The sequence below is a fragment of the Ambystoma mexicanum genome, chromosome 12 (assembly GCF_040938575.1).
Source record: "Ambystoma mexicanum isolate Mex_15411 chromosome 12, UKY_AmexF1_1, whole genome shotgun sequence".
Lineage (NCBI taxonomy): Eukaryota > Metazoa > Chordata > Amphibia > Caudata > Ambystomatidae > Ambystoma > Ambystoma mexicanum.
The window spans coordinates 605,426,767-605,440,506 of record NC_090936.1 but is presented as its reverse complement, the minus strand read 5'-3'; the positions used below and the strand labels follow the sequence as shown (position 1 = coordinate 605,440,506).

General features: G+C 51.3%; 1 protein-coding gene across 2 annotated transcripts in view; it reads left to right on the top strand.

The window, feature by feature from the left end:
* The window catches only part of LOC138513882 (transmembrane protein 17-like), a 109,181-nt gene that overhangs the window by 65,635 nt on the left and 29,806 nt on the right, over positions 1-13,740 (top strand). For both annotated transcript variants that reach the window (XM_069629015.1, XM_069629014.1), the window contains exons 3-4: positions 7,444-7,547; positions 8,340-8,453. In XM_069629015.1, the coding sequence (XP_069485116.1) occupies positions 7,444-7,547; positions 8,340-8,453 (218 nt within the window). The remainder of the gene's footprint in view (positions 1-7,443; positions 7,548-8,339; positions 8,454-13,740) is intronic.

Here is a 13,740-nt window from a genome sequence, read left to right as displayed (position 1 = left end):
AGTTAGATCTTAGAGGGGCCTATCATCTCGTGGGAATTCGAGAAGGTGACGAGTGGAAGACTGCGTTTAGGACACGCTACGGACTGTTCAAATATCAAGTCATGCCATTTGGTCTCTGTAATGCTCTGGCAGCGTTTACATTTTTCATCAATCAAGTACTTGTTACGGTCACCTGGTCTCTGCGGCGGCGTTGGGGCATGGTTGGAGCCCTCCATCGACTTGGCAATCCCCTGTATCTGTTTTCTTTCCCAGCTGCTGCGGAATATGTTGCTCTGGATGCTGCTATTGCCCCTTAGAGAAGAGGAGAGGCAATGAAGATGGCGCGGAGGTGTTAAGAATTCCCCCACCCCTTTCATGCCAAAACGGAGTGAGTAAGAGCCTTCCCATGCAAGCTCACCTGTTATTTTGTAATGCTGGGCTCTCCGTCCTGCTTCCTTCAGCAGGGGCGCGTAGAATGGGCCTAGTTGCTTCACTGGTCCGCGAGTGGCGATCCAGACCGGCTGTGACCAATCCACTTGGAGGGTAAGTCTTTGGTTATAGTTATTGTTCGTTTTTCAATAATGTATTTAACAATGAGTCTTGGCTTGATGGTAAGTAATAATGATGTCTTGCAATGTCTCTGCTCTTCCCTAGGTGTGAAGATGATAGATCTGGAGCGGAACCTGGAATTCCCCTAAGGATGATGGACTCTCAAGGTCAACAGGCCGTTATAATGGAAGTCAAGACTCGGGTATGATGCGGCCAAGAGTTTGCTATTATGAGGTTCTAACCTGTTGTGTTCTTTTCCCCTTGCAGGAGCGATCCAACGGCGTGGAGCACAGTCCGGATGCTTGAAGACAGATCAGCTGCTCCGTATGAAGATACTGTGTTGAAGCGTAGAAGAAGCAAAGACTCCCGCGTCGCTGGAAGTCCGAATCGGGTGAGAAAAGGCCCCGACTCAGATGGAATGCTGGTAGGGTGTGCGCACAGCGATGGAGTGGCTGGAATCCGGTGAGCGCGCCTTCAGTGATGGAGCGGCTGGAATCAGGTAGGTGCGCCCCAGCGATGGAGCGGCTGGGATCAGGTAGGTGCGTCTTCAGCGATGGAGCAGCTGGGATCAGGTAGGTGCGCCTCAGCGATGGAGCGGCTGGGATCAGGTAGGTAAGATGATCTTCAGAGGATGGAGTAACTGGAATCAAGGTAAAGAACAGCGGTAAGGGTCACGCTGCAAAGCAGAGTAACGCAAAGCGAGGGCATGTGGTTGGGCTGGCCTTTATATAGGCTGGCTCCGGCCCCTCCCTTTAGCCACACCTTGTGGCTCCACCTTGCCCCACCCAAGGACTCCAGCACGTGCCTCCCAATGCTGTTCTATGGCCACGCCCGGCCCTGATGCACGTGCCTTAGGCACAGAGTGTGCAAAGCACACATTTCCATGAGCCTGGCGCCAGGGCTGGGTCCATGTGGACCCTGGGGGGATGGCCACGACAGTACTTTATTTTTAGATGTCTTTGTGGTAGTCTACATAGATGATATTTTGATTATTTTTTTTTCTAAAGAACTGAATCAACATGAGAAACATGTCAAGAAGGTATTAGTCAAATTGAGGGAAAATCATCTGTTTGCGAAACTTGAGAAAAGTCAGTTTCATACTGATCGTGTGGAGTTTTTTCGGATTTGTGCTTTCTCCTGAGGGACTTGAGATGGATTCAACCAAGATAAAAGCTGTGAAAGACTGGCCTCAACCCACGACAGTGAAAGATCTACAGAGTTTTATTGGTTTTGCAAATCTTTATCGCAGGTTCATTCAGAAATGTTCACAAGTTGTTACTCCAATTACCAGGCTGCTGAAGAAGGGTGTAAAATTTGAATGGAGTGCGGAAGCGGAGAAGGCATTTCAGTTTTTGAAGGAGAAGTTTGTGACTGGAACTATCTTGCTGCCTCCTGATGTTGATCAGCCTTTCTTCCTGGAAGCGGACGCTTCGGATTGTGCTATGGGAGCGGTGTAACAGCAAGCGTCGTTTTGTTCAGTCTTTCTAATGCAGACGGCATCGCACGCAAGTGTAAAAGTTACTTGTTTTGCATTTTGTTCCACAGTTAACTTGCTAACAAGGGGCGCGGTCAGAGGCAGTCGTGTCATGTAATATGAACCTTTGAAATCTGTTTGCTATCGGTTAACATTAACCAAGAGTTTATTCGTTCGGGTTTCGTATAAGAGGAAAGGGCCCTCGGCCGTAAGCGTACGTACCGCGTGTCTCATCCTGTGAGGGAATTAGAATCGGAATTCTAACAGCTGATTTTGCGATGAGCCAGCGGTAACGGTGTGAGAAATTGTTTGTTTTAAAGAATACAATTCAGAAGAAGTTTAAGGGTTAAAAGACGGAGCGGACTCGCGCACAGCAAGTGAACAAATCACTAGAGCAAGTAAATGACGGTGTGATCAGGCGCATACGTGCAACTGGAACTCTGTCCTTTAACGGAGACTTGAAACTGTTTCATGAGCTAAAGAACATACAGCTCGCATAACTTTCATGAGTGAAGTTACACACAGTATTGCAGTGCGAACCTCGAACAGTCTTCTAGAAAGCATCAGAAAGACTTTTCAGTAAAGATTGTTAATAGTTGGCAAGGAAAAAAGAAGTTAATAAATTAAGCTATAAAGTTAACGCTAGCCAGTTATAGACTTTAGTGGTTAAGTAGAAATAAGTAAGTAAGCAATCAGAAAACTTGAGGAAAAAGAATACAAAGAGACTTTCAAGAATACTGCAGCAACAGTTTGAATAAACAAGAGCCTATCAGCAAGAAAGCAAAGGCAGCAGGTATTTAAGGGAAGTAGGTGGCAAAATAAGTTTTAGTTCTTCGCAACAAGTGGCAGAGCAGGTTGTAACTTGTTGCAATTACCTTTTTAGAGCTTCACAGAACCGTCCAGTTGAAGAAGGTGGCAGTGGGTGCAAGAGAAGATCAGTGTTAGTTATTTTCGCCACTTCCCCTTTCCCCTTGGTTTTGCCAGCTGGATAGTTATTTCTGTACAGAGACTGTTGGGTAGGCAGTCTTGGAGGGGCATGGGGGTGTCTGATGGCCCATCATAACTCCTGCAGGAAATCTCAAGCTGGACCCGATACCAACATGGCAATGTCTGCTGACATTAGCAATATTGGGCGGAGCAATAAGAGTTTTTGCATTGATATTATGGCTAAATATTGGCACAGCCAGCATGCCTTTTGCCGTCTGACAATGTCAACACAGCATTATTGGGTATGTTATCTTCAGTTTTCATAAAGTGGCAATACTGGCACCGCCAGCATGAGTATTTTACATTGGTATCACTGGTATTGTTAGGGCAAAGACATCATAGGAAAATGTGTCTGTACTGTTAGTGACCTGCCATACATTGGATTGTACGTTTAACCCCTTGAGAAACTGGGGAGCAATTGCTGCGCTCGATTGCTCTCACTCTTTTGTGGGAAATATTTACAATGCACGCCCTCCAGTGGGAAAAAATTGTCAGTCAGTGACTTCTACCCCAGTGGTAAACATTTTATCTTCTGTAAGGGTGCATGAGTACGAATATGACAGTGTTGCCATGTTTGTTGGCAAAGACTTGTTTGTATAAATGTAAAAGAAAAGGAAAAAACGATCTTGCCCCATTCCTGTGAGGGTTGTCCTACCTCAACAAAAATACTGTAATCTGTAAGGATGTCCAGTGAAGTAAAATGTCCACCATCCTGTTTCTAAACCTATTTCCATCCCTTACACTCATAAGTGCAGAGAGGGGACTGTAGGGTCACAGATACAGACCACAAGTGCTGGAGAAGCCATGAAGCAGTGCAAGGTGCAACTGGACAGGCAGGGACCTGGGACCAAATTCAAAGGGTGGCCAGATGACCAGTGCATGACAGACGAGTCTGAGCAAGGGAGAGGAAGAGAAAAAGCTGAATCGAAGAGGAAGGTATTGAGTTGCTTCTGTAACCGAAGATGGTTCTGCTGAAGTTTGAGAGAGGCAGGGAGGCTGTTCGAGAGGGAGACCCCAGCTGAGTGAGGAGGGAGGAGGGAGGAGGGAGGAGGGAGCAGGGAGCAGGGAGGAGGGAGCAGGGAGGAGGGAGGAGGGAGGAAGGAGGAAGGAGGAAGAAGGAAGAAGGAAGGAGGAGGGAGGAAGGAGGAGGGAGGAGGGAGGAGGGAGGAGGGAGGAGGGGGAAGGGGCAGCGATAGAGGAGGCAGAGGAGCCAGAGAGGGGAAAGAAGGGACAGCAGGAGAAGAAAGGAAGTTCATAAAGCATGGGAAGCATCTATCAAAAAGGATGCGGTTGGCCTGAGGGCCTTGGACCAAGACGGTGCATTTTAAGTAAACCACCATTAATGGGTGAAGAGGAAAAATGAGAAAGAACACAGACCATATGGAGGGTCCGTTGGTGTGGAGAGGGAACAAGCAAGAGGATGTCGGTAAGGGTCTGTCTGGAGGAAGCACTAGTGTAGATATCGGCGATAGGTAGGCCTGTGCTGGAGACCAGGATATCTTTTAAATTTCTTCCTGCCAGATTTAGTGAGAAGGATAGGATGGTCGTTAGAAAAACAGTTGGAGAAGATGGGAGAGACGGAGAGCACCATAGAGGGTGCGCAGGGCAGAGTGGGGGGGAAAGGGGTAGTGGAGAGTGGAGGGGTGAGCTAGGGTGCAGGCAGGAGAGGGGAGAAACACTAGGATGGGGCAGGGGGACAGAAGGAGGAGGGGCACACAGCGGACAGAACAATGAACAAAACTCAGATGCAGAATATAGACAAGTTAGTTGCCAAAGGAACTTGGGGGCAAGGAATAGGCACAGCAAGGATGCCGGTGATACAATGTATGCAAAACAAATAGGAGAAATAAACGCCAATAGAAAAAACAGAACAACCAGGGAAAAGCAGAACGATCAACCAGGGAACCTAGAAGAAGGAATGCACAGTAGGGATGAAGGCAATACAGTGACGCAAACAACCAGGAGAAACACAAACGCCTAAGAAAGAGCAATCAGCCAGGGAACCTAGGAAAAGAATGTAGGGATGCAGGCAGTACAGTGTAAGCAAGCAACCATGGATGGTGAACAACACAAGGCTAGAAAACCTACCAACGGAACCTAGAGCAAAAGCATGCAGCAACAATGGAGAATAAAATCACAAAAGTACACACTAGGTCAGGAGAAGCGGGAAGTAGAGGCGGGGGGGGCCCACAGGGGATGCAGAGGGCGCAATGGAGAAGGCCTAGAGTTGCGCAGGAGCCCATGCAATCAAGGATTGCGAGGGAATGCACATGGCCCAAGACGTGAGGGAGCCACGTGATCAAGGAATGCAAGGGAACGGACACCGCCCAGGTCGCGAGAGGGCAACACAGGCAAAGATTGCAAGGGAGTGCACGCTGTTTAAGATGAGCGGGAGGAAGCGCGGCCTAGGGTGCAAGTCAGCGCACACGATCGGGGATTGTGAGGGTGCAAAGTGATTTGGGGTTCATGGGGGTCAGGAGCAAGTGTAGTAGGGGGCAGGAGGGCCTAAGATGAGCTGGGGAGCAAACACGGCCTAGGGTGCGAGTGAGCGCACGTAATCGGGGATTGCAAGGGTGCAAAGTGAGCAGAGGGGCCAAGGATGGGTCACGGCGGAAACAACAATGCGAGTGCAAGAGAAGGGGCACCAGGTCAGAGGGTTTATGTGGAGTAAGCAAGCTAAAACTCTTCCTGCAACTTCTTACCTGGCGGCCGCAAACAGGAGGGTGAGTCTTCTGCACACAGTCATACGCTGCATCCCGTTCCCCACCAAACACCCATGTCTCTGAACACTGTAGCCTTGTCCTGCGAGGGCTTTAAAAAGTTCTTGATCTTAACTGTTCTTCCAAACTTCTACAAAACACAGGTCCCAAGTATCATGGGAGGAGGATTCTTTCCCTGTTCTTTCCCCAGCTCACAACTGTAGTGCCAAGCCTGGTTCACTATCCTGTAAGCCTTGACCGTAGACTTAGACTATCTTTTCACAAACACAGTTCCTAATGCCAGGAGGGGGGAGGGGGGAAGGGGAAGTCTCTTCCCCTGTTCTTTAGCCACCTAATAAATGTATCATCAAATCTGGTTCACTGTCCTACCAGAGACTATCGATTTAGAATTCCAGAAAGTGTTTCTCCTTTTAGTAATGGCCCTCCATCCCATGTTTTAGTTTCTTGCACCTTCTTTTCAGTCTTACTCAGGTCCCAGACCCCTTTTGGCTATCTTGGGATCCTCCCGACTTGTCATGCAGCTTGTTTCTCCTTGGTGTGGGTCCCAGACTCTTTACATTGTTTTGGGATCTCCCTGACTCGCTCAGGGCCCCAGCCCCTTGACTACTTGTGTGGGGCCTTGACCCTGGTGTGTTTTGAACAGATCTGGTGTACTCTCCTGCCAGGTATTGTTCCACATAGGATATTTCGTAAGGTTGCTTTTACATTGTATTGTTGTTTCTCTATCCCTTTCTGCTTCTTGGGGAAATGTGTCTGGCGCCCTACGCGTCCCACCAGCTGGCACAACCATTTCCCTACCTTTTGTGAATTGTTGCTGCGGTCTCCGGTCTGTCCTGGGAGTGGAGCGGGGCTTCTGTACTGCGTTCGGCATCCTGCTTTCAGAGGCTCTGCAGCGTTGGGATTTCTCTCTCGTCCTCGGCTGCGCGCCTTCTGCTTGTTCTGGCTTCGCCGGTCGGGTTCTCGCTTTCCCCGTTACTGGACAGGCTCCTGTACAGCCGAGCCACTGGAGACACTCTACGCTCCCCGATAGCGTCTCCTTCGATTCTCCTCTGGTCCCTCTCCACAAAACCGACCTCGCTCCTCCAGGACTTGCTTGACAAGGTACCCAGTCCTTCCTTGCTTTTTATTACCGGGGCTGCCTCTAATAGACGGTACCACGTGTGTTGGTTCCTCAGTGGGTTTTTGCCTCCTTGTCTGATCTTCCTTGTCTCAGTGATGGTATGTACTCCACCTAGGTAAGCCTCACTCTTCCACGTTCCAGTATGGTCTGTATGAATGAAGCCCTCTACTCTACAGAGATGCATAGATGTGTGGGGGACCACTGGGGATTGAGCGGAGGAGAGGAAGAAGGGGACAGAAATGGAGGGGGTGAATACCATGTTCTCCCAAGGCTATAGTTCCTGGTCCAATGGAGGGCTTGCCTGCTGAGATCCACTCGCTCAGTACCACCCCCAGGGGGACTATCGGGTAGAGGCCTCACGTCCCTGGCCTCGTGTGGGGGCCTCGCCCTGCCCCATGGGAGCAGTGACAGTACCCTGGGATTCATTCCATTCCTGAAAGATTACATTGTCTCCACAAATGCAGAATTAATCTCACATTAGTTGAACAATCTTCAGGAACAAAGAGCCTCCCCTAATAAAGCAATACACCCCCCTTTGTCACAAGCAGATGTGTTTGCCTCTCTTTCTGGTCCTCCCTCTCATTTCATGGTACTTGCATTGTGTCTCTTTCCAGATAACGACGTTGTTTCCAGTTTGCCTCTTCAGATGTCACTCTACTTCAATGCCTTCTATTTCCCATTCTGGTGGGTGTGTGATGTCGTCATGCTCCAGCTCAAGGTAAGTGATAGATCTGCTTAAACCGTTATTTGGTTAGCTGGATGCTGCAGGCCAGTTTGAAGTGTCTTTTGCAGAACTCTGTGTGGAATCCTTGATATATAAACTAAGTCTGTTGCAGTTCAAGGTGGCGCTATATTGACAGTTCTAGATGCTTGTGCTACCAGTGTTGTAATATCAGAGGGGGGTGCCGGTCAGGATTGAGAAGCTTTGTCAGAGCTGTGTATCCCATCGCTTTTGGAAAAGCAGGGCATCGTGCACATCAGTTTTTATATGTTTCGCCAGAGCTCTGTCGCTCAAACGTACAATGACTGGTGGATGTTAGAAGTGTGGTGTCTCCTGTTTGTGGGTCTCGATGTTGGATTGGTGTGTTAACAGAGCTCTGTGTTTCCTGTACTGGAATAGCAAAAGTGCTGTTGGTTAGGAATATCAAATCAGATTCACACTGAGATTCTTCAGTAGAGCTATTTGTGATTTCCATTGCTGGATTTCTATGGTCACGCTTGAGGTTCACCAGCAGAGCTCATTGACAAATGTCTGTGTTAATCTTAGTATTGGTCTACAATGACATGTTTTCTTTAGGATTGAGGGACATTGGCAGAGTTTTGAAAGCACGATTTAATGCATTTCCGAATTTGGAGGCTAGTGGCTGAGAGTCGAGTGTGAATGGACTATTGGAGACAAAACTTGACACAGGCAGAGATCTAGGTTAACATATGATGCTGAAGTGTACAGGGATCTTTTCTGGAAATGAGATCATAATGTGACTTGTCTTTCTTTTTCCCTGTCCTTCAGTACTCCATCATTGCTGATTACTACAAATTTATTTTGGTGACCATTTTGATCTTGGTGTCCCTGATTGAGGCGATACGACTATACTTGGGGTACACTGGTAATCTTCAGGAGAAGGTATGGTGTTAAATCTACCAAAACTCTTTCTAGCATTACTCCCATGTTCATATTTTTAGATTTGTTCTTTACAAGTAGTGCATTAAGTCAGTTTAGTTTTCAAAAAAACATTTCTGCCAGTTTAATTAAAAACACTCTGGTGAAAAAGGCACTTGACCCATCAGTATGCATTTATTTTATGAGCTATCTTCTCTGACCGAGTGAAATCAGTCAGATAGCTCAGAGGGTTCTGTGCTTGCTAATTAGATCTTTGCAGGGGTACCAAGCTTTAAGTGTAACCGAGCGGTCCGGGGGAGGGGAAAAGCCTTTGATTGCAAGCTTTGACCTTCCACTTTTGTTCTGGAAGCTGGACTTTATGAAGTGCTTGAACTGAATAGATTCCCTCTGATTGGCTGGGGGAGGCTAGTGGGAAGGGCGGGGGAGTTTTTGAGGGGGGTCATGTGTCCGATCTGGGCTTGACAAGCTGCAAGGATACTTTCTAGTCCTCAGTACATGGGAGGCTGGGGGGAATGGGTAGTCCTTTATGGAGTCAGCTGCATCTTGAATCTCACTTTAGTCTGCGTTTGTTGCTGGTGGGGCAGAGCTGTTTGCTTGTGTCCCTGTCTCTGGCTGGAGGGGTTCACTCATCTAAATTTTGTTTTGTGTACCTCTGTGCCAAACATGCTAGGGTATGTATCGAGTATTATTCCGGAGGCATGGAGCTTTAGAAAAAACGTTTCTTCTTTGTTTTCGGGTGATGTTGGTATCTTTCCCATTGCGTTTAATGGAGTGAGGGGCCACAGGTGATTTTTGTCTACCTTGTGTACCTTGTGCTGGCATAGTTGTGAGGGAGGCATGAGTTGTATTCTTCCCAATGTTCCTGGTAGTGCGGTAAGGAAGAGGGGGGGGGTTTGATTAGTGGGAATAAGGGACTATTGAACATGTAGTTCTTGTTGGTTTAACAGGTTTGGATGGCCTGACCAATGGTCTTGTGGATCTGGATTTCTACTTCCGATCAACGGGGACCCGATTTGGATTTATCTACGCCCCTCAAGGGTGAAGTTTTCGTCGAGTTATGCTTCTTTGAGGATTCCTGAAGTTTCTGTGCCTACCTCGCGGATGAGAAGAACATGGCCCAGGAGAAGGGAAGCTCGACTCCCGGCAAACTGTTCAGGATCTGCCCTGGATGCAACCTACAAAATAAATGTGTTCAAGGAGGACGAACATTCGAAATTCCTTTATTGCCTCCGTGAGGACAAAACGCACGTGGAGAAGGTCTGCGCGTTTTGCATGAACATGTCGGATCGGAATATGAGGGATCGTCGGACCCGTCTCTCCGACAGGCTGGAAGGCAAGAGCCCAGCAGGTGAGAAGAAGTCAGAGCGGTCTTCTAAATCCTGTGAGGGCGCCCCGGTGACGGGGGGCCCAACAGAAGGCAAAGCACAGCGAGTCCTCGGGCACCGGGAGCGCTGAACGGTCGGGCTCTTCGGCTGGCAGGCAGGGCGCACCTTCACCGACGCCATCAGCCGCGAGCCAACGCTCTGGCTCGGGGAAGAGAAAATCCGAGAACCCGGCTAAGCTTCTGGAGAGGCCCCGGTTGATCTCGAAGGATCGGGCCGAAGGGGAGTGAGGCTGTGACCCTCCCCCTAAGGTGAAGACCTCAAGCGCGCCCAAGGTGGTGAAGGCCTTGATCCCGGCCAAGGGCTCGATTGATGGAGTCGCTGCGGCACTGGCAAAGCCTGTGGAGGCTATCCCAGTGGAGGCGACCTCGGGGCCCAGAGTTTCCCTGCCTCCGCGGAGGGAATCCTCTTTTAAGCCTGTCAAGAAGACCCCCGTGAAAACCCTGGTGGAAAAAGAGGGTGGGCGGTAGCCGTGACGGACACAGACACAACCTCTGAGGAGGAACTGACCGAGAATTTGAAAGAGGCCTGGCCCCACGGGAGGGATCCCGACAAGGGGAACGACGAGAGCGAGGGTGGCGACGACGAGGTTCCTGTGGAGGAGGAACAACCGTCGCTCCCGGCACGCCCGTCACAACCCGAGCCACAAGACAACTCAGCGGCCATTTTGACAGCAATCCAAGCCTTATGCACGGAGATAAGGACGAGACTGCCCCTACCCCCGACGGATGACCCAGCTGAACCGGGTCCGTCGAGAAGCCCTCCAAACAAGAGGAGGAGGATTCATCCGGCTCCCCTTCAGCCCTCACGGCCTTCTCAGCCTTTGTTGCCCTCCCCGGTCCCGCGGGATGACACGGGAACAGACACGGCCACGACGGGGACGGATGATGACGGCGGCAACGACGGGACTGACCTCCCGTCTCCGATTTCTCGGGCGTCTCCTCCTGACAAAATTGGCTCCTTCCACGCCATGATTGCCAGGGCATCCGAGGTTTTTCAACTCTGCCCCGAAGAAAAGAAGGAAGGCTTCCTCTACCAATGGTGCGAGGCAAGAGGAAGACGGTCCTCGCGGTGCCGTTGCTGGATGATATCTGGGACGAGGGTCTTGCCCTCCTGAAGAACCCCTCCAGCACGACGCCTGCCAAAAGGGACTGGTACGAGAAGAAGTACCGGGTCCCCGACGGTGCCCCTTTGTGCCTTAGGGCACAACCGACCCCAGATTCGGTCGTCTCGGCAGCGGCCAAGAAGAAAGCGGGGGAGGGGGGCTTCGGTTTCAACTTCCCCACCGGACGGCGAGGGAAAGAAACTAGATGCCATGGGACGACGAGTCATCTCGTCGGTGGCGACGACGATTAAGGCGGCCAACGCCCTAGCCATTGTGGCCCGCTACGACAGTGAGTTGTGGTACAAGATTGCCCCCTGTTGGACTTCCTCCCGGACGACAAGAGGGTAGAGGCCCTGGCGATCCTACAGGAGGGTGAGGTGGTGTCGGACCACGCCATAACGGTGGCCACGGACATTGCCAACACCGGTTTCTGCCAGTTGGGCAACAGTGTTTGCCTTCGACGGCGGGAGTGCCTCAAGGCGACAGATTTCCGCCAAGACGTGCAAGCCAAGGTTTTAGACATGCCCTTCGACGTGAACAATCTGTTAAGAAAGACAGTGGATGAGTCACTGCAAGCCATCAAGACCGACACGGAGACAGCTCGGGCCTTGGGAGTTCTGCAGCAACGGCAGCCACCCTTTCAGAACTCCGGTGGCAAGCAAGGTGCCTCCATAGGATTCGGCGGCAGCTCCTCGACCTACCATCAGGCGACCCGCTCCTCGTCGCAAGAAGCCTACAGGGGACGAGGCAAGTCAGGTGGATCTCGCCGTCTTCGCCAGGGAGGCCAAGGCGCAAGGCTGCTTCCAAGCAAGACTGAACCGCTTGTTGCATCGGGCCCCCACCGAAGCACCAAGTTCGTCAGCGTGTGGGAGTCCATCTCCACCGACCGTTGGGTGCTGGATGTCCTGGCCCATGGGCACACTCTGGAATTTCTAAAGAAGTGCCCCCGAATTCCTCCCGTGGCCAGGAAGGAAAACCATGTCCCTCAACTGGTGTTAGAGATAAGGCCGATGCTCAAGAAAGGAGCCATCAAGCTTGTCCCAAAGAGGCTCCGGGGCTACGTAGTATACTCAAGATACTTCCTCGTCAGAAAGAAGACAGGAGGTTGGCGTCCCATCCTGGACTTGCGTCGGCTAAACAAATACATCAAGGCACAGAAGTTCCGGATGGTCACCGTCCAGTACGTGCTAGGCCAGCTGGAGGAAGGCGACTTCCTATCGTCGTTGGATTTGGTGGATGCGTACTTTCACTTCCCCATCCTAAAAGGACACCGAAGGTTTCTCAGGTTCGTAGTCCAAGGGCGGCACTACCAGTTCAAGGCCCTCCCATTCAGATTGAAGTCGGCGCCCAGGGTGTTCACCAAGTGCCTAGCACCAGTGGCGGCGCGGCTGCGCCTGCAGGGGATCCACGTCTACCCCTACCTGGACGACTGGCTCATCCGAGCGGGGACAAGGGAACTCGCCGTCAAACACACAGCAAAGACTTTCCGGCTGCTCACGGACCTGGGATTCTCCATCAACTTCCCCAAATCCCACCCGGTTCTGTCGCAGGTCGCGCTGTTTCTGGGAGCCAAGTTCGATACAGTAGCGCAGTTGGCCTTGCCGTCGGAGGAAAGAACGCAGGCCATCCTGGGCAAGGTACAGCGTCTGCTGGCCACGGACATGGCCAGAGTGAGGTCCATCAAGTCCCTTCTCGGGATGATGTCTTCTTGCATCTATTTGGTGCGCCTGTGCAGGGTTCGAATGCGTCCTCTGCAGGAGTTCCTCGACGCCCGTTGGATGCAAGCTACGGGCAACTTCGAGGACAAGATCTCGCTCGACAAAGTATTCCGCCAGGCAATTTGATGGTGGGGCACCCGTGCACATCTCGCAGCGGGCACATACTTTCAGACCCCAGCATACCAGGTGACGGTGACAACGGATGCCTCCCTAGAGGGGTGGGGAGTGCACACCGGAGACCTTCACGCGAGAGGCCTGTGGCTTCCGGAGGAGAGGCTGCTCCACATCAACATACTGGAGCTCCGAGCAGTGTTCTGGGCCCTCAAGTCATTCCTCCCGTCCCTCAAGGGCAAGGTGGTGAGGATCTACATCCGGAAGCAGGGAGGAACCAGATCCCCAGCCCTGTGCAAGGAAGCCCAGGATCTGTGGCACTGGGCCGTTGCCCAGGGGATGTTTCTGGTACCTTTTCATCTAGCAGGGATAAAAAACACCATTGCCGACTCACTCAACAGGGAGCTGCGCTCGTGCCACGAGTAGGTACTACGCCAGGATCAAGTGGATCAACTCTTCCGGTGATGGGGCAAGCCCCAAATCGACCTGTTCGCGACGGCGATGAACTCCCAAGTGCAAGAGGTTCACCAGCAGGTTCCCCCAGCCGAGGAGCATGGCGATGCGTTCTCGTTCCCCTGGGATGGCCTGTTCCTGTATGCGTTCCCGCCGTTGCTGCTCAGGCTCATCAACCAACTCAAGAGGTCCCGGTGCAGGATGATCCTCGTCGCACCAAGGTGGCCGAGACAGATATGGTTCCCGGACCTTCTGGACTTGTCAGTGTCCCCACCAGTCAAACTGTCGACGGACACAGATCTTCTCTCCGGAGAAGGAGGCGCCATTCTTAATCACGACCCTGGGTCACTGAACTTGCAGGCCTGGCTCCTGCAGCACTAGAATTTGGAGGGTACGATATCCCGGCTGACTGCAGAGAGGTTCTTGCAAAGGCCAGGGTGTCCTCAACTCTCAAGTGCTACGGACACAAGTGGAAGAGGTTCTCTGTCTGGTGCCGTGCACAGAAGATTAACCTTCTACGG